This window comes from Protopterus annectens, chromosome 1.part0, assembly GCF_019279795.1.
Source record: "Protopterus annectens isolate FY-2018-M chromosome 1.part0, PAN1.0, whole genome shotgun sequence".
Classification (NCBI taxonomy): domain Eukaryota; kingdom Metazoa; phylum Chordata; order Ceratodontiformes; family Protopteridae; genus Protopterus; species Protopterus annectens.
The window spans coordinates 193245-215731 of NC_056725.1; the positions used below are offsets into that span (position 1 = coordinate 193245).

The 22487-nt window shown below is 39.7% G+C and overlaps 1 protein-coding gene across 3 annotated transcripts in view; it reads left to right on the top strand.

Moving 5' to 3' along the window:
* Positions 1 to 22487, top strand: part of CCDC97 (coiled-coil domain containing 97) — a 745255-nt gene that overhangs the window by 101737 nt on the left and 621031 nt on the right. Inside the window, exon 2 of one of the 3 annotated variants that reach the window (XM_044077722.1) lies at positions 17571 to 17638. The exons of the other annotated variants lie outside the window; for them this stretch is intronic. Within the exon in view, the coding sequence (XP_043933657.1) occupies positions 17632 to 17638 (7 nt within the window). The 5' untranslated portion in view covers positions 17571 to 17631. The remainder of the gene's footprint in view (positions 1 to 17570; positions 17639 to 22487) is intronic. 3 annotated transcript variants of the gene reach the window in all.

Here is a 22487-nt window from a genome sequence, read left to right on the forward strand (position 1 = left end):
AATAGTAGATCAAATACTTATTTCAACTTAAATAATGATGAAATGAAAGCTCTTCGTAACCTTAGGTCGATGACTGTCGATTTAAGGTTCATGAAGAGCGATAAAGGTGGTAACATTGTTATCATGGAACAGCATCTTTATAAAAGCAAGATGTTAGACATTCTAGGTAACAAAGAAGAATATGAAATTATTAGCCTTCATCAGATTTTGTACAAACAACGTATGATCCATTCCTATTTATACGATGCACTTATGTCTGGTGACATAAGCTATGAAGTTTATGATTTTTGTACTGTGCAGGAACCTAGAATAGGTGTCATCTTTGGAATACCAAAGACTCACAAATGTTTGACCAACCCTCCACTTAGGCCTATTGTTTCTTCACCCCACTCAGTTACTGAGGGTATCTCTCTAGTCATTGATGCTATTTTAGGACCTTATTTGGCCAAAGAAGTCTCTTATGTTAGAGACTCTTGGCATTTTTTGAAGAAATTAAGTTTATATGATGCTCAAAGTGAAGTTTTTGATTTTCAAAAGTGTATTATGTTTACTATCGACGTTGTATCTTTATACACCTGTATACCACACTGTGAGGGTGTTGAAGCTGTTCGTTGTTTTTTAGCTAAGAAAAACTATGGGCTTGGTTGCAATGCTATTTCCACCATCTGTGGTTTTTTGGATATTGTTTTAGACAATAATTTTTTTCTTTTTGATAAGATTTTTTATAAACAAAAGAGAGGAGTTGCTATGGGGTCTCCTGCAGCACCTGCCTATGCTAATTTGGTTATGGCATGGTGGGAATTTCAGTTTTTACCCCATTTACGTAGCAAATTTAACATCTCTTTCTTTTGTCGTTTTGTTGATGATTTGTTTTTTTATTATTGAAGGTGATTCTAGTACTGTTGACTGTTTTTTTTCTGAAGTTAATTCATTGTCTAGTTATTTGAAATTCACCAAAGGTTGTGTTGGGTTAAAAGTTAATTTTTTGGACGTGGTTCTCTGGTGGGACATTGATATGAGATTTCACAGTGGTATACATCGCAAAGAGACGTTTACCAACAGTTATTTGCATTACACTAGTAATCACCCTAGGCATGTTGTTAAAAACATTCCCAGAGGGCAGTTCATCAGAGCTAGTCGCATGACCTCTAAAGAATGTGATTTGATCTGTGAATTTGAATTTATTATTAATTTGTTTGTTGACAGAGGATACCGTAGGTCTGATTTAATTAAAACTAGTAAGGAGATTATGAGTAAACGCTCAGATAATTATAAGGCGTTGTTGGATTATACTTCTAATGAGACTTTAAGTTTTAACACAGCTCATATTAATAAAATTGTTGACACTAATTTGATTTGTGCTTTGGACATGGCAGTTGATAGCCAGCACATTCAACAAGTGTTGATTAAAAACTGGAGGATTATAAGAGGTAATTCAGATCTATATAAAGTTCTGGGTGACAAACCGTGCTTTGTTTCAAAAAACAATTTTAGTTTGAAGAAAGCATTAGAGTTTAATGACAAACAACTTGTTACTGTCGTGACTGACAAAAGAGGGATGCACTGTTGTCATCAGTGCAATGTGTGTCGATACATTTCTGAGGGTCCATACATTAACCTTAACATCCATGAGAGAACTATTGGTGTTCCATGTTTTGCAAACTGTAACGCCAAAGGTGTTGTCTACATTGGTATCTGTTCTAGTTGCCCTGCTTTTTACATTGGCATGACTAGTAGGCATTTAAAAACACGTATTAGGGAGCATCTTTATGCCATCCGTCAAAAAGACGAAACTAACGCTTTATTTAAGCATTCAGTAACATGCTCCACATTTAATAAGTTTTTGTTTTCCATTTTGGAAGTTGTTCATCCTGATTTGAGGGGTGGGGATTTTAAAAATTATCTTGAACAACGTGAAACTCTCTGGCAAATTAGATTAAATTCTGATGTTTGCCCTGGTTTAAATGACATTATTAATGTTAAATGTTTTTTAAAATATAGGAAATTGTTCATTAATAAACATGTTGATATTAGTTCCTTTTTTACTTGAGCTTGTATCTTTAAGCTTTTTAATTAGTTTTGTTAATTGTTTAATTAGTATTTGATTGGTAGTGTTATTTATACACTGAATGTTAATGAACTTTTTATTCTGATGAAGTCTACGGATGAAAGCGGACAATAAACTGGTGTACGCTATTTTTTGAGTTCTTACTACTTATTCTTTATACTGCCTATTCCGTGGTATTTTATTTGTTTTATTGCTTGCTTTTTATTTTTGTTTTCGATTTGTATATCAAACCGACGACAGCTGCAAAACCAAAGACAAAAGCAACTTCTAAAACTAAAAAAATGACGCATGAGCCATGTGCACAGGCCTATATGCCTAAAAAACAGATGATCAAAATGGCTGAAGACCTTATTACCTTGATCAGGGGTACCCATCCCCCACCAGATAAGAGGCCTAGGCAAGACACTGATTATGAATCTTCAGATCAGGTTTCTATTTCTTCTGATTCCTCTTCTGATCAGGAATTGTCTATACTTCCCTATGAGGATTCTGATGCTGAGGAGTCTATTCCATCTGCATCTCCTCCTGAGGATTATTAATTTGGAGATACCTTGCTTGCTTTGAGGGAGCATTTTCACTGGGAGAGTCCAGATTTCTCAGAATCAAAAAAGAAGCTCAGATGCTGATGAGTCTATTCCATCTGCATCTCCTCCTGAGGATTATTAATTTGGAGATACCTTGCATACTTTGAGGGAGCATTTTCACTGGGAGAGTCCAGATTTCTCAGAATCAAAAAAGAAGCTCAGAGATTTCCTTCTCCCTCAGCACAAGCCTTTAGCCATCCCCCCTGTTTTAGACATTGTGCATGATGCGTTTTCGGAGTCAAGCTTGACCCCTGACTCCTTTCCTCCGGCTCCCAGTAAGCCTGACAGATATTACAGGGTACCTGACTCGCATTATTTTTTTATTTAGAAACCCTGCTGCTGATCCTGAAACTATTTCACAGGGTCCAAAGAGAGTTAAGGCCTCAACAGCAAAAAATCCTACACCCTCTGACAGAGATTCAAGGGCACTAGACAGATGGGGGGGGGGGAAGGTTTATACATCTGCAACCTTGGCAATCAGGGCCTTAAACTGTCAATTTCATATGATTAAGTACCAACAACATGTTATGGGATTGCTGAAACAGAAAATGATGATGATTTCAGAATGTGCAGAAAATAAGGAATTGCAGGAATTATTGCATGCAGCTGAACAAGTTGGAAAGCATACTTTGCAATGTGGTTTTGATTCCTTAGAGACCTCCTGTAGGGCCACAGTTACTGGATCTGTGATTAGGAGGCATGCCTGGTTAAAGGAACAAAATTTGCTTGATCATGTTAATACCAAACAGAGAATCATGCTTTAAAGATGCATCTAGCAATTTAGTTTTAAGGCAGAAGAGGTTTTAAAGAAAATGGAAGACAAAGCTAAGTCTATGCAAACTAAGACTTCTTACAAGTGCAGCCACCAAGATTCAGTAGACACTGGCCTAGAAAAAAATGGTCCTTTCCTGTGTCAGACAGAGCTCAAAGGGGCAAATCCAGACGCTCTAAGAGGTCCAGATTCCAGGTGCAAGATTCATACAGGTCAAAGCAATGGGGTGCTTCCAACTCCAAATCTGGAGGAGATAAAGTGCAAACCTACATCAAGCAATCCCAATGACTTCCCTCTGCCCACTCCAAGCACTTATCTTTTGGCAGCACCCATAGGGGGAAAATTAGCACTTTTTGCTCAAAATTGGCAGTTAATAACCCAGGACAAGTGGATACTAAACATTGTATCACAGGGGTACAGATTCCATTTCCACGCTCTGCCAATGTTAAATGGTTGGCCAGATCTGCCAAAAAAATCAATGGACAGAGGCACAGGTTACATCCCTCATGGATAATGGGGGCCATTCAGACAGTATCAGAACAGGAAAAAGGACAAGGTTTTTACTCAAGACTGTTCTTGGTACCCAGAAAGGACAAGGCCTGGTGGCCAATACTGGATTTATCTATTTTGAACACATACCTGGACATTCCAAAATTCAAAATGCTGACTTTGTAGCAGCTTCTGCCCATGCTGGGCAAGAATGCTTGGCTGGTGACTTTAGACCTAAAAGAGGCATACCTGCATGTCCCAATAAGACAATCGTGCAGAAGATACCTCAGATTCAAGGCTGGCTTAATGCATTACCAATTCTCTGCACTGCCCTTTGGCTTATCTACTGCGTCCAGGGTCTTTACAAAGTGCCTGGCACCAGTAATTGCATTTTGCAGATGAAGTATACAAATATATCCTTACTTGAACGACTGTCTCATTCAAGCAGAGAACAAGGACACTCTTCTTCGACACCTGGCATTTGTGAGAAGACTTCTAACATGCCTAGGGTGCACAATAAATGAAAATAAATCACAACTGGTACCCTTTCAAAAGATAACATTCCTGGGTGCAAGCTTAAATACAACTGCCCAGATGGCTTACCTTACGCCCGACAAGCAAAGGCAACTGACTACTTATTTCAAACTGATGGCAACAAAAACCCAGTCTTCTGCAAGACAAATTCTGCAGGCTCTGGGCTTCATGGCATCCTACTAATTACATATGCAAGACTGCATATGAGGAAACTTCAATGGTACCTAAAAAGTTTATGGAGTCAAAATTCACACAGTCTGGAAACAATGATTCCTCTCATTCCCTGCCTGCAACAGGAGTTTCTATGGTGGGTAAAAGCATGTCACCAAAACATGGGACTGCCCTTCACTCTACCTCCTGCCAGCCAAACCTTAACAGATTCATCAGATTATGGCTGGAGGGGGGCCCACATGGCAGGAAGATGCAGTCAGGGCTTTATGGGCACCAAAACAAATGCATCTGCATATCAACCAGAAAGAGATGCTAGCTGTTCAGAATGTCCTAACAGCCTTCAAGGACTTACTTCATCCAGGACAACTACTGATAAAGACGGACAGCACCACAGTCGTGGTATATAAATAAGCAAGGGGGCACACACTCATACCCTCTTTGCAGATTAGCCACGGCACTGTGGAACACAGCTTTAACCTACCAAATACATTTTCAAGCTCAATTCCTGCCAGGAAAACAAAACACTCTGGCAGACGATTTAGGCAGAAACCTTGTGGATCCTCACGAATGGAAACTAAATCCACAAGTCTTCAGCATGATAACAGAGAAATGGGAGAGCCCAGACATAGATCTATTTGCTTCTCCTCAAAATTATTAATTGAAAAAATTCTGCACAAGGACTTATCACAGACAAGCATGGAAAGTGGATACCCTATCCTTCAGTTGGAAAAACCTATTTGTTTATGCCTTTCCTCCTCTGACTCTTCTACCCAAGGTCCTCCTAAAAGTCAGACAAGAGAAGCCAAAGATGATATTAATTGCCCCGGACTGGCCCCGCCAATACTGGTACCCAATCCTAAGGAACTTGTCTCAATACCCAGCTTGGACCTTGCCTCAAAGACCACAACTACTGTCCCAGCAAAACAATCAGATCCTGCACAATCAGCTACAGACTCTGAACCTGGCAGCATGGCTAATCATGTAGTCATACAAACAACACCTCTCAGTAAAGCTGTGATGGATGTCATTTTGGAAGCCAGAAGGCCTAGTATTAGAAAATCTTATGCTGACAAATGGAAGAGATTCTGTGCTTGGAGTCGAGCACAAGGAACTGATCTAGCAGAACCAAATATTCCTCAGATATTACAATACCTAACTGAGATGCTTGACAAAGGCCTGTCTTTCTCATCAATCAAAATCCATGCCTCTGCCATTTCGGCTCATCACAATACAGAGCCACCAATCTTTTCTCATCCTTTACTAAAGCAGTATCTTAGAGGAGCCAAAATTTTAAGGCCTCCTAGGAGATCACCATTACCTGCATGGGACCTCAATTATGAGTTGGAAAAGCTCACCCTGCCTCCATTTGTACCAGCTGCTACCACTGATCTAAAGTTCTTATCATGGAAAACAGCTCTGCTGCTAGCAATTACTTCAGCAAGAAGAGTTTCGGAGCTACAGGCCATCATGGCTGTAGAGCCTTTTATCATATTTTACCCAGACAGAAGAGGTGTCTCTGAGGACAAATCCTACTTTTATGCCTAAGGTGGTTTCCGGTGTGGCCCTTAACCAAACAATTCATCTCCCAACTTTCTATCCAAATCCGCAGAACAAGGGGGAGAGAATTCTGCATTCCTTGGACGTACACAGACAGCTAAGATTCTACTTGAGCAGGACTAAAGCTCTAAGAAAAACTGAGCAATTACTAGTCATATGCTGCAGGATCAGAAGGAAAGGCTATTTCAAAGCAGACAATTTCAAAGTGGATAAGCCACTGCATTCGTTTCTGCTACTTACACCATGGTAAACCTGTGCCGAAGGGCATTAGGTCTCATTCCACCAGAGCTGCAGCTACTTCAGCAGTCTTTCTCAGAGAAGTACCAACCAAAGACATTCTAGAGGCTGCTACTTGGAGTTCTGTTCACACCTTTACAAAGCATTACCATTTGCCTCTTTACTCTAAGTCCAGGGCAGGCTTTGCCACTGCAGTGCTGCAGGGCCTTATAGCCGCACCAAATGCTGTTTAGCTCCAGCCCCCCAACCACAGCTTTGGGATTCTACCCAAATGTAATGACTGCAACTGTGAAACAGGAAGAACATAGTACAGTTGTGTACACTTACCATAAATGTAGATGTTCGAGTGTATTCACTGTTGCAGTCCAGGTTACCCTCCCGCCATCCCCCTGTCATTCTAAATAAATATATATATATATATATATATATATATATATATATATATATATATATATATATATATATAAATTGGCTACCTTGTTGGGGGCACCTGACATCGGGGGCAAGAAAAACTATAGAAAATGGCATCGGCTGCATGTTTTATACCCCTGATGACCTGACGTCATGGAAGAGAAGACGGCAACTGAAGCAGGACCCAAGACTTTGGAATTCAGGCCGGCTGAGGGCAACCTGCCAGCAGATTACCCAAATGTAATGACTGCAACAGTGAATACACTGGATCATCTACATTTGTGGTAAGTATACACAACTGTACTTTATCCTTCACATTTGCATTAGATGTCCTGTGGAGTGTGTCACATTTATAATTTTTGCCATTTTGCTTCAACCAGTTTTATTGATAAGCTTAACTTTTTTCCTCTCTGGTCTATGTTACCATGTCGAAAAAGCTGTTCATTAAAAGGCTTTATAAACAAAAATGCCAATAAAAAAACTGTGTATTGTGAGATCGTGGTACAGCGAAGATCAAAAAATTTGCCCTTTTTCACTGTAGTGCGATCTCGGAGTTGGTATATATAATTAGTGGGGGCGCAGTCCCCCCCACAAAAGACAATTCTATTAACCGCATTTTCGGTTATAAAGCCGTTCAATTGACGGCTTTTTTAATGTGGTAATATAGACCCTTACCCTCATCCTTTTTTTCCTTTCCCCTTTCCAGTCTTCTCTATTTGCTACAATACCTCATCCTCTTATTACCCCTCCACTTCACCATCTCTTCTGTTCGGTATCTGTTACCACCCTCATACTTCACTGAACAACCCTGTACAGGGGTGTCACTTTGTCCCATCTGTCATTGGCTCATATATCTCCTATCCTGGCAATCATCATCTTTACTTTCATTTCTTTGTTCCTTATTTTCTGCTTTCCCATTCTATTGTTGCATTTATGCTTGCCTTCCCAGATTTTTCTAAGTTTTTTTTTTCCTACTGATGTTTTCTGTTGCCATCAGGTTACATATGTTGAATGGGCTGGGGGTGGGAGTTATTTCTTTGTAGATTACTCACAGAAAGAACAGAAATTTGGGTAGCACAGAGCACTCTTGCAGTTATATGGAAAAATTTCCAGTGGCAGCATACATGATACAAAATCATGATGCCCTTGACATCCGCATGCCAGGAGGAGTTGGATAATGCTAAGACAAAAAACAGGTCAGTAACTATTGTGAAGCTGAGAGAGTATTGAATTGTTAAACAGCTGCTGGTCTCACTCTGTCTCAAAGATATGTTGTTATTGTTACTACTCTTGCACATTTCTACTGTTTGAATACAGCAGTGCTTGCATGTGCCTCGGTAGTTTACCCCATTTCTTTGCTGAATTTATTCCTGGATAAACCGTGAGTCCTCTTTTGTACCTGAACCCACTGCTGCTATTTTTGTCATTTAGAATTCAGATTTCACTAATGTTTTTCACAGTTTCTATGCTGAGTGTTATTGCAGTAACATAGTCATGTGTTTTGATTGTTTGGTTTTCGGGTATTAATGTGTACATAATTGTGTTGAAATGTGATTGACATCACAGTGGATAAACACAAATGTAAGGCTCCAGAGGCTGCTTTTGCACTTGGTTAAAACACATAAATAGACCTTTTGGTACCTGCAAATATACTAGCCATTATCTTATATGGTGTATTTTATATATGTCTGACTTTTTTCAGAGCTGTAAAAGTACATCACATAAGGTTTTCTCTTTACTCTGTATTTTTTGCTTGACAAAATGTACATACATTCACATGTTTCAGTAGTTCTTTTCAGAAATGTTCCTGACTTGTCCTTTACTGTAGTAGAGTAGTGATGCTCTCAAGGATATAATGGCAACATCTGTGCTATTATTCCGCAAAAGATACAACATTGCAGAATTTTGATCACAATAAGGACTAAATACCTACAGTGTGTAAATGTTTGTAGTTTAATCGATAAAAACAATGTGCAACCCCACAAAAGGGCAACGCTCAAATAAGCAACCAAAAAATGAACAGCAACAACCGCCCACAGAAGCTCAGGACCAGCAAAACTATAAGAGATGTTTAATGTTGACACATCCACCGACTAAGCGCTTTCATCTAAAAAGGCATCTTCAGAGTCGGTTTACACATAACAAACACCCTATTTAAACTATTATACAAACTTAATTAATGACATCAAATTTCAAATGCACCAATGAGCCAAAACCCCACTGCTTTCATATTTAAAAACACATTACACAATAAACTTTAACAAAAAATATATTAACATAAAAATTACCAATGGGTATTGAAAAAGGTACCGGAGCCTTTTCTGAATTGGTAGCATTGTTGGACAAAACGGGGTTGGAAATGTTAGATATTATTATTAACAACAATAGTGTCAAGTTAGCAACATTGTGTAAGGATATTTCCAAGCTGCATGAAAGTATTATTTCTGACCTACTGTTTTACCAATATGAGGCTAAATTTCAGAGGGTTTTGAGGAATTTGGAAGCATTTGTTGTTAAAAATAAGGCCTTGAAGCAGAAGAAGTTAACAAGGGATAGAATTGACTATCAGCATCACAATGCCTGCCCTCCTGGTAATAGATTGCAACAGACCAGAATTGTTAATACCCATCCGCAGGGTGAGGGGGAACAGTTGAGAGTTCATTCTGGTAGTTTCTATTTACCGGAGTGTGAAGATGCTGTGATGCATGACAATGGTTTCGAGGAAGAGGTTTTTTTTGGAACAGGTTCCGGGCCCTCGCAGATCGGAGAGACTTATGAAAAAGGATCAGAGAACCATGAGGGTGGACAGACAAATGGAGGGCGGACAACGGGGTTTTCGGCCGAGGAGGTTTCAGTGACTTTTATTTATAACAATAACAATGAATGTTGTCTTGAGACAAAACCTACTGATGTTTTAATGTGTATTAACAATGGGGGGGGGTATTTGTTGTGATGAATATATGACATTGCAGGATGAACATGATATTTTTTTTGATGATGAGGTTTTGAATGTGGATCATGCTTTAAGTTTGGGTGATGTATATGAGCAAGTGTCACACGGATGTGACTGTGATAACATTGGCAATAATTATGAAGTTATTGCAAACTGTACAAATGTAATTCAAACGGGCACATGTGTTGTTTGTAAAGTAAAACAGCAAGATGTTCTTCATTCCACATTGCTGCAGTCCTAACCATTGGGTAGTCCGCTGTCCAGTCGGCCCGAATACCAAAGTATATGGCTGACGTCGGTAAAGGCGCATTAGACTGATGTCAGGACGTCAGGGTACTAATGCGCATGACCGACGTCATATCCTCAGTCTTTTTTGCCGCATGGTCCGATGCAGAAGCAGTTTTGCGAGTGCAGGTTGGCGTTCTGAAATTTTCTGAAGTCGGAGTTTCAGACCGAATCAAAGTTGGCTAAGTACCCGGTTGGGGAACATTTTGGTTTTTTCTTGCCTCAGTATTTAACCGGATGTCAGAAAAAGTGAATAACTGTATTTCTTGTGGGAAACAGATACCTCATAGGGATTACCATACTTTGTGTATACCTTGTTTAGGGCCTGAGCACGACGTTGTTGGATGCCGCTCTTGTGCTAGATTTAACAAACGCACTATTAAGAGAAGGTTAGACTGTGCCAGGTTAGTGTTTGGGAAGCGTTGTAATTATAAAATGCCGTCGGATGCTCCGACGCCCGCTTCGCCCAAAAAGCGCAAGGACAAAGCAGCAAAGCCTAGGGTTGAAGAACCGGCAGTCCCGGACGTCGGTTCTTTAGAAGGCTCAGTGGAGCCAGAAGTTTTGCCAGGAGTTTCTGTGGAGTCTCAGGCAGAGACTTTACTGTTACAGGATGTGCCCTCTCAGGAGGTAGGCCAGGCTGAGGGGGCTTCTCAGGTAACTGTTCTTCCCTCTCTTCCTAAGGTAGTTAGAGCCTCTCCTTCTGTTTCCAAGACTTCTTTGAGAGGTAGGCCAAGTTTAGCTTCAGTGGGGCTTCTCCTAGCACTTCAGGTTCTGTGCCTAAGAAACATATGCTTAAAATGGCAGAGGATTTGATTACTCTGATTAGAGGTTCTATGCCCTCCTGATAAGAGGCCTAGGGTGGAGCCTGAGTTTGAGAGTTTTGAACAGTGTTCAGAGGCTTCTGAGTCTTGCTGAAGACTTGCAGGAGTATCCTCATTATTCTGATTCTGATGTGGATGATTCCACTCCTTCAGCTTCTCCTCCTGAGGATTTTTCATTTTCAGAGACTCTGCATTCCATGAGGGAGCATTTTAAATGGGAAGGCCAAGATTTCTCTGATTCCAGGAAGAGGCTTAGGGAATTCTTGTTTTTACCCCAACATAGGCCCTTAGCTATACCTCCTGTGTTGAATGTGGTGGAAGATGTTTTTGCAGAGGCTTCCCTGAACCCTGATTCTTTGCCTCCTGCCCCTGTTAAACCTGATAGGTACTATAGGGTGCCTGAAGCTCATAAGTATCTTTTTAAGAGTCCTAGGGCAGACCCAGAAATTGTTTCTCAGGGGCCTAAGGGTGTTAAGGCCTTGGTTGTTAAAAATCCTGTTCCCTCTGATAAAGAGGCAAGGGCTTTGGACAGATGGGGAAAGAAAGTGTATACTTCTTCCACTTTAGCCATGAGGGCGTTGAATTGTCAGTTTCACATGCTAAAATATCAAAATTATCTCCTTTCACAATTGAAATCTAAGGTGGATGCTCTGGCGGAAGGTATTGAGTGTAAAGAGTTGCTGGATTTAGTTCATGTGTCTGAACAAGTGGGTAAGCATTCTTTGCAATGTGGTTTTGATGCTGTGCAGGCCTCCTCGAGGGTGGCTGCCACTGGTTCTGTTCTTCGAGGCACGCTTGGTTGAGGGATCAGAATTTAGCTGAGCATGTTAAGACAAGGATTTTGGATGCTCCTTTACAGTCTGATGTGTTGTTTGGTTCGCCTGTGGAAGCAGTTTTAAAGAAAATGGAGGACAAGGCTAAATCTATGCAGACTGTTAAAGATTTTTTGCAGGTACAGCCTCCAAAGTTTAGCAGAAATTGGCCTACTAAGGGATGGACATATCCTGCTTATGATTCCCAGTCTAGGGGTAGGTCTAGACGTGGTAGGGGCAGAGCTCAAGGTTCTTTTAGGCCTAGAACAGGGAGTTCTCCTGCTCAGACTTCTGGTGAGGGCAGGGGTCAGTCCTTTCGTAAACAGACCCAATGACCTGCCTTTTCAACTGCCAGTACATTCTCGTCTGGCAGCTCCTTTGGGAGGAAGACTGTCTCTTTTCAAAGAAAATTGGGATTTAATTACTCAAGACAGATGGGTTTTGGATATCATTCACCACGGTTACAGGTTTTATTTCCATACCTTGTCCCCTTTCAAAGGCATGCCAGACGTTCCTCCTCCACAAAGGAAAGAGGCTCACAAGCAAATTTCTCTGTTACTCCAAATAGGGGCCATTCAGCCAGTCCCTGTACCAGAAAGGGGCCTAGGATTTTATTCTCGCCTGTTCCTAGTACCAAAGAAGGGGAACACGTGGAGACCAATTTTGGATTTATCTATCCTCAACACTTATCTGGACATTCCCAAGTTCAAAATGTTGACGTTACAACAGCTTTTACCTCTGCTGGGCAAAGATCACTGGATGGTAACTTTAGATCTCAAGGAAGCTTACCTTCATGTGCCTATAAGACTAAGTTGCAGAAAGTATCTGCGTTTCGAGCTGGAAATTCTCATTATCAGTTCTCTGCATTGCCCTTTGGCTTATCTACTGCCCAGAGTATTCACAAAGGTTCTGGCTCCAGTGATAGCTTACTTCAGGCTAAAAGGAATTCAAATCTATCCTTATTTGGACGACTGCCTGATTCTGGCTCAAGAAAAGGAAGACCTTCTACAGCATTTGGAATATGTCATAGCAGTGCTAAGATGCCTAGGGTATTCTGTGAACGAAATAAAGTCCAGTCTAGTACCCTCTCAAGACATGTGCTTTCTGGGTGTGAGACTGAATACAGCAGCCCAGATGGCCTTTTTAACCCCGGACAAACAAAAGAATCTTTCCAGTTACTTCCATCAATTATCTCTTCAGTCCGGGCTGACTGCAAGGACAGTCCTTCAAGCCTTAGGGTTCATGGCATCTTGTATTCTGGTGCTTCCCAATGCCAAACTGCATATGAGGAAGCTGCAATGGTATCTCAAAATGTATGGACACAGCACTGCCAGGATTTGGACACTGTCATTCAAATAATACCTTGCATTCAAAAGAATTTTTGTGGTGGGCTCAGGAATGTCACCTAAACAAGGGACTCTCTGTGACCCGGCCAGAGGCGAGTCAGATTTTAACGACAGATGCCTCGGACATTGCTTGGGGAGCTCATCTAAATGGAAAGTGGATACAAGACAAGTGGCCTGCCAGACTTCAGCATCTACATATCAACATGAAGGAGATGTTAGCAGTCCAGTTTGCATTAATGGCTTTCAAGGAGTTACTTCTTCCGGGGCAGGTGTTGATTCTAACAGACAACACAACTGTCATGTGGTACATCAACAAACAAGGGGGAACACATTCTTATCCTCTATGCAGGCAAGCAATGATTTTATGGGAAACTGCGCTCAGCTTGCAACTAACTCTACAGGCAAGGTTTCTGCCGGGAGCACAGAACTCCTTAGCAGATGTGTTAAGCAGACAAATCATGGATCCCCACGAGTGGAAACTGGATCTTCATGTATTTCAGAAATTGACAGTGTCATGGGGAACTCCAGACATAGATCTGTTCGCTTCTCCACTAAACCACCAGCTGCCAAAGTTTTGCACAAAGGGGTTTCATCACACAGCTTGGAAAGTGGATGCTCTTTCTTTCAGTTGGAAAAATCTTCATGTGTATGCCTTTCCACCTCTGCCTCTTCTTCCAAAGGTGCTCCTAAAGGTCAGACAAGACAAGCCAAGGATGATTTTAATAGCTCCAGATTGGCCTCGGCAACACTGGTACCCACTACTAAGGAGTCTGGTAAGGAAGCCTCCATGGCCTTTGCCTTTGATTCCACATCTGTTATCTCAGAAGGACGGTCACCTGCTCAATGTCAAGCTTCACTCTCTTCATCTAACAGCCTGGCATATTCTGTTCTGAAACACAGCAGGTCTCAACTTCCTCAACAAGTTTTAAATGTGATTATGGAAGCCAGAAGACCTAGTACAAGGAAAGTGTACAGAAAAATGGAAGAGATTTTTCTTTTGGAGTGCAGCAAAGAATTTGGAGATTTCTGAGCCTAATTTGAGTGTGGCTCTTCAATATCTTACTGAGTTATTGGACAAAGGTTTGTCCTTCTCTTCCATTAAGATTCATGCTGCAGCAATTTCAGCTCACTATGATTGTGACCCACCATTGTTTTCGCATCCTTTGTTCAAGCAGTTTCTTAGAGGGGCAAAGAATATAAGACCCCCACGTAGAGCTCCTACTCCTGCTTGGGATCTCAATTTTGTGTTGGAAAAACTTACTCTACAACCTTTTGAGCCTGCAGCTACTGCTGAATTGAAATACTTGTCATGGAAGACTGCTTTTTTGTTGGCTATTACTTCTGCAAGAAGGGTTTCTGAGTTGCAGGCCCTTATGGCAGTAGAGCCCTTTTGATTTTCCATAAGGATAGGGTATCATTACGTACTAATCCTTCCTTTATGCCTAAGGTGGTTTCTAGTGTGGCTTTAAACCAAACTATTCATTTGCCTACTTTCTATGCAGATCGCCAAAATAAGGGGGAAAAGATTTTGCACACTTTAGATGTACATAGGCAGTTGCGTTATTATTTAAGCAGGACTAAGGATTTCAGGCAGTCTCAGCAGTTGTTTGTTTCTTTTGCTTTGAGTTCTCAGGGCAAGCCTGTGTCTAAGCAAACTATTTCTAAGTGGATTGGGTTTTGCATTTCATTTTGTTATTCCCATCATGGCAAGGAGATTCCAGCTGGGATTAGGCCTCATTCCACTAGGGCTACTGCCACTTCAACAGCATTTCTAAGGGGGGTGGCAACTAAGGATATTTTGGAGGCAGCTACTTGGAGTTCAGTGCATACTTTCTCTAAGCATTACCATCTTCCTCTCTACTCTAAATCTAGGGCTGGTTTTGCCACAGCTATTTTGCAAGGCATGTTGACAGCTCTTGCTTCCTTATGATTTGCCAGCCTCCCTTAACTCTGCTTTGGGATTCTACCCAATGGTTAGGACTGCAGCAATGTGGAATGAAGAACATAGTACAGTTTTGTACCTACCATAAATGTAGATGTTCGAGGATCCACATTGCTGCAGTCCAATTTACCCTCCCTCCTTCCCCTCTGTGTTTAGGGGTGGTGGTGTGGGTTAGGATATACTCTTGTACATTTGTATATATTGTATATATGTTTGGTGCAGGGTTTTTTGGTTTTTTGGTTTGGGCCTTGTCTTTTTAGGGTCTTCTGACATCTGGGGCAAGAAAAGACTGAGGATATGACGTCGGTCATGCGCATTAGTGTCCTGACATCAGTCTAATGCGCCTTGACCGACGTCAGCCATATACTTTGGTATTCGGGCCGACTGGACAGCGGACTACCCAATGGTTAGGACTGCAGCAATGTGGATCCTCGAACATCTACATTTATGGTAGGTACAAAACTGTACTGTTTTTTTATTTACAACTACACTGATATTGAAGTAGGGGATGTGTATTTTCAATTGTTTACCAAAGGTATTAGTTTTGTACCGAGTTTTAAACTGGATGTTTCCCAGGTTTTGATTAATATCAAGCTCTTCATGAGGAGATTGAATATGGAGATTTATTTCCATGATAAAAAAGATGTTTTTTCATTAAATGGTAACTATATTAGTTCCGGACTGAAAAGGAAAAGTACGTTTATCCCACCAAGTAGTAATGATATTTTAGCCTTAGAAAAGTTGATTGAATTTGAGGCTAGAAGAATTTGTGGTGGTGGGAGAAACACATCAGGTGATAACCTTACCCCACATGAGAGATTAGTTCTTAAAGAATTGAGGTCGTCTAACAACATTAGATGTATGAGACCTGACAAGGGTGGGGGATGGTGTTGATGAATAAAATTGATTATTCTACATCCATGATGGTTTTACTTGAAGATAATAGTATATATATAAGGGTTTCAGTCAATGAAATAAATGTTGCCTATAGAGGAATTGATTTGTTTTTACTAGATGCCCTGTTTCAGGGTGAGATTACGGAATTGGAATTTGATTTTCTTTCCGTTAAATACCCTGTTATTCCATGCATTTTTGGTATCCCAAAGGTGCATAAGGGCATAGAACGGTTACAATTCAGGCCTATTGTGTCAGCTAGGGGTTCAAAGACTGAGCCCCTTGCTGCATTTGTGGATGAATTATGTAAAACAACTTTAAGTGGTGTGGCCCATATTGTAAAGGATTCATGGCATTGCCTGGAGAGATTGAAAGTTATAGGAAACCACAATAGGTCCTTTTGTTTTTTGACAATTGATGTTGTTAATTTATTTTCGGTCATTCCGCATGCGGAGGGTATGGAAATGTTTCGGGACAGTTTGGTATTATGTCCCAGTATTGATAAGAGTAAGATAAATTTCATTTGTGATCTGATGGAAATTATTTTGAAAAATAACTTTATTAAATTTGAAGGGGAAACTTTCCAGCAGTGCTCTGGGGTTGCAATGGGAGCGAGGTGTGCACCCATTTTTGCAAACCTCGTGCTATTGGCATGGGAAAGAGCTTGTATTTTTCAATCAAGATTTTGTGCAAATATTGTGCTTTACAACAGGTTTCTAGATGATTTGCTTATCCTGTGGGATGGGGACGAGGTGAGTGCAAATGAGTTTGTTGAATACATAAATTGTTCTACGAGTTTTTTGAAATTTACCCATGTATGGAGTGCAGATAGGGTAAACTATTTGGATTTGACTATCTTTAAAGATAGTGATGGTTTAGCTAGTACCCTGTATAGGAAAGATAGTTATTCTAACTCCCTTTTGCACTATACAAGTTGCCACCCTCATCATCAGAAAAGAGGTGTGGCTAAGGGTCAAATGGTACGTATATCAAGATTGATAAGTGATGAAATATTATTCAAGCAGGAAATGTACAAGCTTATAGGTATGTTGGTGGATAGGGGATATCCACTTAAACTATTACTTAAGGTGAAGAGAGAAGTGGTAAGGAAAAGGAATACAGCCTTTTCCCCTATCCTTAGAAGTAGTTTGGATGTGACATGGATGCGCATCAGCAAGGTACTGATAAATCTGTGGGCATTGAGGGACCATGTCTCATTCTTAAATATAATGAGAAGGCCACTGACATTGCTACAGCTGTACGTGATGCATGGAATTATTGTTTGGATAATACAACCAAGGACATTATTGGGAGGACACCTAGAAATGTGTTTAGTAAAGGTGAAAATCTGAAAAGAATTCTTGAGAAAGTACCTAGAGTTAGGAAATCTAAGATGTCTAAGTGTGGTAATTGTAGATGTTGTAGGTTTATTAGTGAAGGTACGCATCTATGTGTAAAAGGTTTTGAACGTACATTACCCTGTCCAGGTTTGTGTAATTGTAATACAAAGAATTTAGTCTATGTTGCTTCATGTATCACATGTGATGCATTTTACGTTGGTATGACCACACGTAGACTGCGTGATAGAATTAGTGAACATGTACGTAGTTTGAAAAAGAAAGATCAACACAATGCTTTGTTTTTACATAGTTGCAAATGTAATGGTTTTAAAAAAATTTTATTTTTTGTCATAGATAGAATTTATGAAGACCAGGGGGGTGACATTAGTAACAAGGTGGCCCTTTTGGAAGTTGAATGGCAGGTGAGACTTAATGCCATGAGATATCCTGGCATTAATGATTATACATCTATTAAGCCAGTTTTAAAATATAAAGCAAGTTGTATATAACATGAAGTACATAATCATGAGTCTACATATGTATATAAATGTTAATGTTTTTCATAATAAAAAGTTTATAGTTTTAATAGTATGCATTTAGTTTAAAATAAATGTAAATAATTATTTAGATTAATTGTAATGTGATGTATTTTAGGAATGGCAATTTTTATGTTAATATATTTTTTGTTAAAGTTTATTGTGTAATGTGTTTTTAAATATGAAAGCAGTGGGGTTTTGGCTCATTTGAAATTTGATGTCATTAATTAAGTTTGTATAATAGTTTAAATAGGGTGTTTGTTATGTGCAAACCGACTCTGAAGATGCCTTTTTAGGTGAAAGCGCTTAGTCGGTGGATGTGTCAACATTAAACATCTCTTATAGTTTTGCTGGTCCTGAGCTTCTGTGGGCGGTTGTTGCTGTTCATTTTTTGGTTGTTTGTAGTTTAATGTTGATCATTAATATTAAGCATATTTATACAACCAGTAATGCTTTTCTTTATTTACACTCACTACTTAGTTCTCCAGCAGTGTAACTTTAAACACTGTGTTATTTGTTTTCCATCTCATTTGTATTTGTTTTAATAACTTTCTCTGTCACACTTCTTTCTGCTCCTCTTCCCTGTTCATGCCTCTTTCACTTTTTCTCTGTCTTCTCCCCATGTGTTCCTTTTTTTTTAATAAGAAACATCTTTAATATTAAATTATCATGTATGATATAGGCAATCTTACATTTATATAAATGAAAACAAACTGTACGAACAGAATTCCAATTACAAACAAACATTATGAACCAAGCTGACACAGTCGCAATTATGCATCACTTATAATGTATTCAGTCATTCTCCGTCAAATATTGCATCACTCATTCAAGTCCTGCCTTGTTTCAAACCTTGTTCCTATTCTGCATGTATTGTTCCCACAATTCCCATTTTCTCCTGTGTAATTTGCTCCTACTCTTTTCTAAAGATCCCATTTGCAGTTGTTTTATCACTGTTAACTATATTCACTGCTTCTAATAAAGTTGGTTTACACTTTGATTCCCATTTTCTAGTAATTGCTTTTTAGCAGCCAAACAAACCTTTCTATTTCTAGGCAATTCTGATTCTGAATCCTAACGTAAAAAATAATTTCTTTCTTTACATCAATTTGCTTAACTAGTATCTCCGACGGAGCAGTCTGCAGGGAATCTTTAAAATCTGCCAACTTATTACACTCCCAGAAAATATGTTCCCAGTTACTCTTTCTTCCTCATCACACCGCAAGCATTTGCTGCCTACCTGAGAAAACATTCCTTGGCGTCTACTTTGGGTATAAAAACTACCTATATAAACACTTCCAAGTAAAGATCCTAAATCTGCCATTGTTTCTTTTTGAATTGCTCATCCAGTCTCTCTTCCCAATCCTTTTTAACCTCCTTATAATTATTATACAATATTTTGTGTGCTGTACTAATTATTCCTTTTTTTAACAGCAGTTTGTGTTCTAGATTGTACTGAAGACTCTTACCAGTGCTGGTCTTTCGCTTAGGATCACCCTGTTTCTTTGTTTGCCTATACTTCGTTATCAATCCGTGATGGGGAAGGAAGTTTCTATCCTGCAGTCCAAATAAATTCTTGGCTTCTTCCCATTTCCCTCTCTAGTTATTTGCTCCCAATATCTTGGTTCCTTTCCAGTTTTCTCCAATAAATTCCAGCTCCCTCTTGCCTGGTGTCTGTATCCATAATTGCAGTCATCTTTATCGGCAGAATGTCCTTTCTCCATTCCTGTATTGACTTAGTGCTTAGAATACTTTCTGCTACATTACAAATGTAATATTCGGGTCTATATCAGAATCGTGGAAGCTGTCTATTGTGAATACATGTTCATCGACACATAAATGTCGAAGAACGAGAACAGCGAAAGACAACAGCGAAATTGAAAATGCCGAATGGATTTTCTTGGCCGGCAGGGTGATCGTGGGGATGAGGAAAGGAATCCTTTTCCCCACAGTAGTGCGGTCTCGGAGTTGGTATATTTAAGTAGGGGGGGGTGTAGGGGGGCTCCCCCCCCCCTACAAAAAGTTTGAAAAAGTGTTTTAGGTAAGGTTTGTTCAGTTAGGTTTATATTACCTGTATGGTGCTGTTACTTACAGGAATGCGACATTCTCATTTTCGCTGTTGTTGTCCTTCGCTGTTCTTGTTCTTCGACATTTATGTGTCGATGAACATGTATTCACAAAAGACAGCTTTCGCGATTATAATATAGTTGCATAATATTCTGCATGATTATTGTTATTCTCCTTAAGGTCTGCATTCAAAATCCAAGTCTGTCCTTGCTTCTTGGTCTTCTCCCATTTCATCATCATCTCTTTCTACTTTGAATTATAGTTTTTTGCTTGTGCTATGTATAGGAGCCTTAACTGTGTTTATTTTATTATTTTTTTCCAGTTTGATGACTGGGGAAGTCCACTGGGCCCAGGGAGCCTGCTTTCAGTGGAGAGCCGGGGAGAAAAGCTCCACAGTACAAAATAAAGTTAATGATACAGAAATGTATAGTAAAAAAAAAAACAGTTAAAAGTACCAATGTATATCAAAGCGAAAAAGAAAAAATTATGTACAATATTTACACAGAACAAAATTTCATGTGGATTTCAAGTACAGATACATTTCTAAGTGAGAGAGAAACTTATTTACAATATTTACATAGAACAAAATAATGTGGAATTAGCAGTTATTGAGAGTGAATCATGCTTATAAAGAAGTCTAGTAGCACAAGAAGTAAGAGAGCTAGGTTGGGAGAATGCAGTTACATTTCCATTTGGCAGAGAGGTAGGAGTGAAGCTGAGTTTTAAAGCTGTCTGTATTCTGCATTGTCCTTAGGAAGGAGGCGAGGGAATTCCATTTCTTGGCCAAGGAAAAAGAGGAGGAGTAGTCCAGCGGGTCACTTAGGTTTGTGGACAATAATTAAGTTTTGGTGTTCAGATCTGAGACTTCTATTTTGGGTGTATGGGGGAAGGATGTTAGTGAGTGAGTGAGGGGCATTTGGTGGGGTTGAATATTAGCCTATGAGCTGTAGTAAGTTGGAGTTAGTCCAGATAGTTAGGGAGTTCTAACCAGTTTAGAGAGTGGAGGGCAATAAAATGATGGGAGGAATATTTGGCCTTGGTGACAAATTTAGAAATTTTGTTGTAACAATTTTCAGGTTTGGAAGAGGTGGGGGAAGATAGGTTGGTTAGTAAGGGAGCACTGTACATTAGGGAGGGAAGGAGATAAGTTAGAGGTCAGTGTATGTCTAGTAGAAGGAGAGAGGAAGTGATTGTTTCTGTACAGCATACCGAGTTTTTGATTTTTTTTTTTTTTTTTTTTTTTTTTGCTGTATGTGGCTATTGAACTTTAGGTGTTCATCTATAGTTACACCAAGTAATTTAGTGAGGGGAACTACTACAATAGGAGAGTTGTTTTGGCTTAGGACTTAGAAGGAGCTTTTATCACAAGGCAAGGATTTTTGAAGGTGGAAATAGTAATAATTTGGATTTGTTAGCATTGAGGGAAAGGTGGTTTTGGAGCATCCAGATCTCTGTGGTTGAGAAGGCAGTCGGGGTCTTAGGAGTTAGGGGAGGTTAGTAGCAGAGCAGACTAGAGTTGAGTCCTCTGCATATTGTATGACTTTTGCATTGGGGATAGCAGAGTGAAAATTATTGATAAAGATATTGAACAGCATTGAACCGAGAATGGATCCCTGGGGTACACCGGTAGGGGTGAGTATAAAAGGTGAGGTGCCTTTTCTCCATTTCACAGACTGAGATCTGTCAGACAGGTAACTTGAGAACCAGGATAGGGTGTTTTGGGAGAGATTTAGGTTTGATGGCTCAGAAGATGGGTATGGGAAATGGTATCAAATGCTTTGGAGAGATGTAACAGAACTGTTGATACTATTTTCCCAGAATCATGAACTTGATTGACTGTATCTAAGAAAGAGAGTAGAGCTGTTCTAGAGCTATGCCCAGGTCGGAAACCATGTTGGGTTGGAGTAAGAAGTTGGCTTTGAGCTGGAAAGGCACGAGTTGGAGGTGAATACATTTTTCTAGGTTCTTGGAGATTGGGGAGAGGAGAGCTATGGGGAAGAAGTTTGAGATATTGGTGTTTTTGCCTTCTTTATGGAGCGGTAGAATAAAGGCTGAATGCCAGAGTTTGGGGACGTAGGATTCCTGTATGGATCTATTGATTAAGATTAAGAGCAAGTGTTGCTCTGAAATACCCCTTCAGATCAGGTAATCCCATTCCATCCTGTTCTTCTGGAAGAATCAGTTTAGCCTACTTGACTGTTGCTGTCTTCCCTTCCCAGATAAAATCCTTCAGCTGTTTAATAATTATCATCTATAACTTTTCCTCTGTTGTTTTTTAAATGTGAGGGAATTTTATTTATCTTTTTAAACAAAAAAATCTTTATTAAATTTTCACATATGACATAGGCACTCTTACATTTGTATAAGTATTTATACAACTCAATCAAATCCTGCCGCCTTTTAAACCTTGTTCCTACTCTGAATATAATGTTCCCACAATTTCTATTTTTTCCTATGCAGTTTGCGCCTTCCCTTTGCTAAAGATCCCAGTTCCAGTTTCTTTGTGTATGTTACTATATTCAGTATTACTGGTAAAGTTGGTTTAGACTTTGATTTTCATTTTCTGGTAATTGCTATTTTTTGGCAGCCACCATTATTAGACTCAGCAAGGTTTTACTTTGTCTAGGCAATTCAATTCTGTATCATAGCTCAAAAAGATCATCTCCTT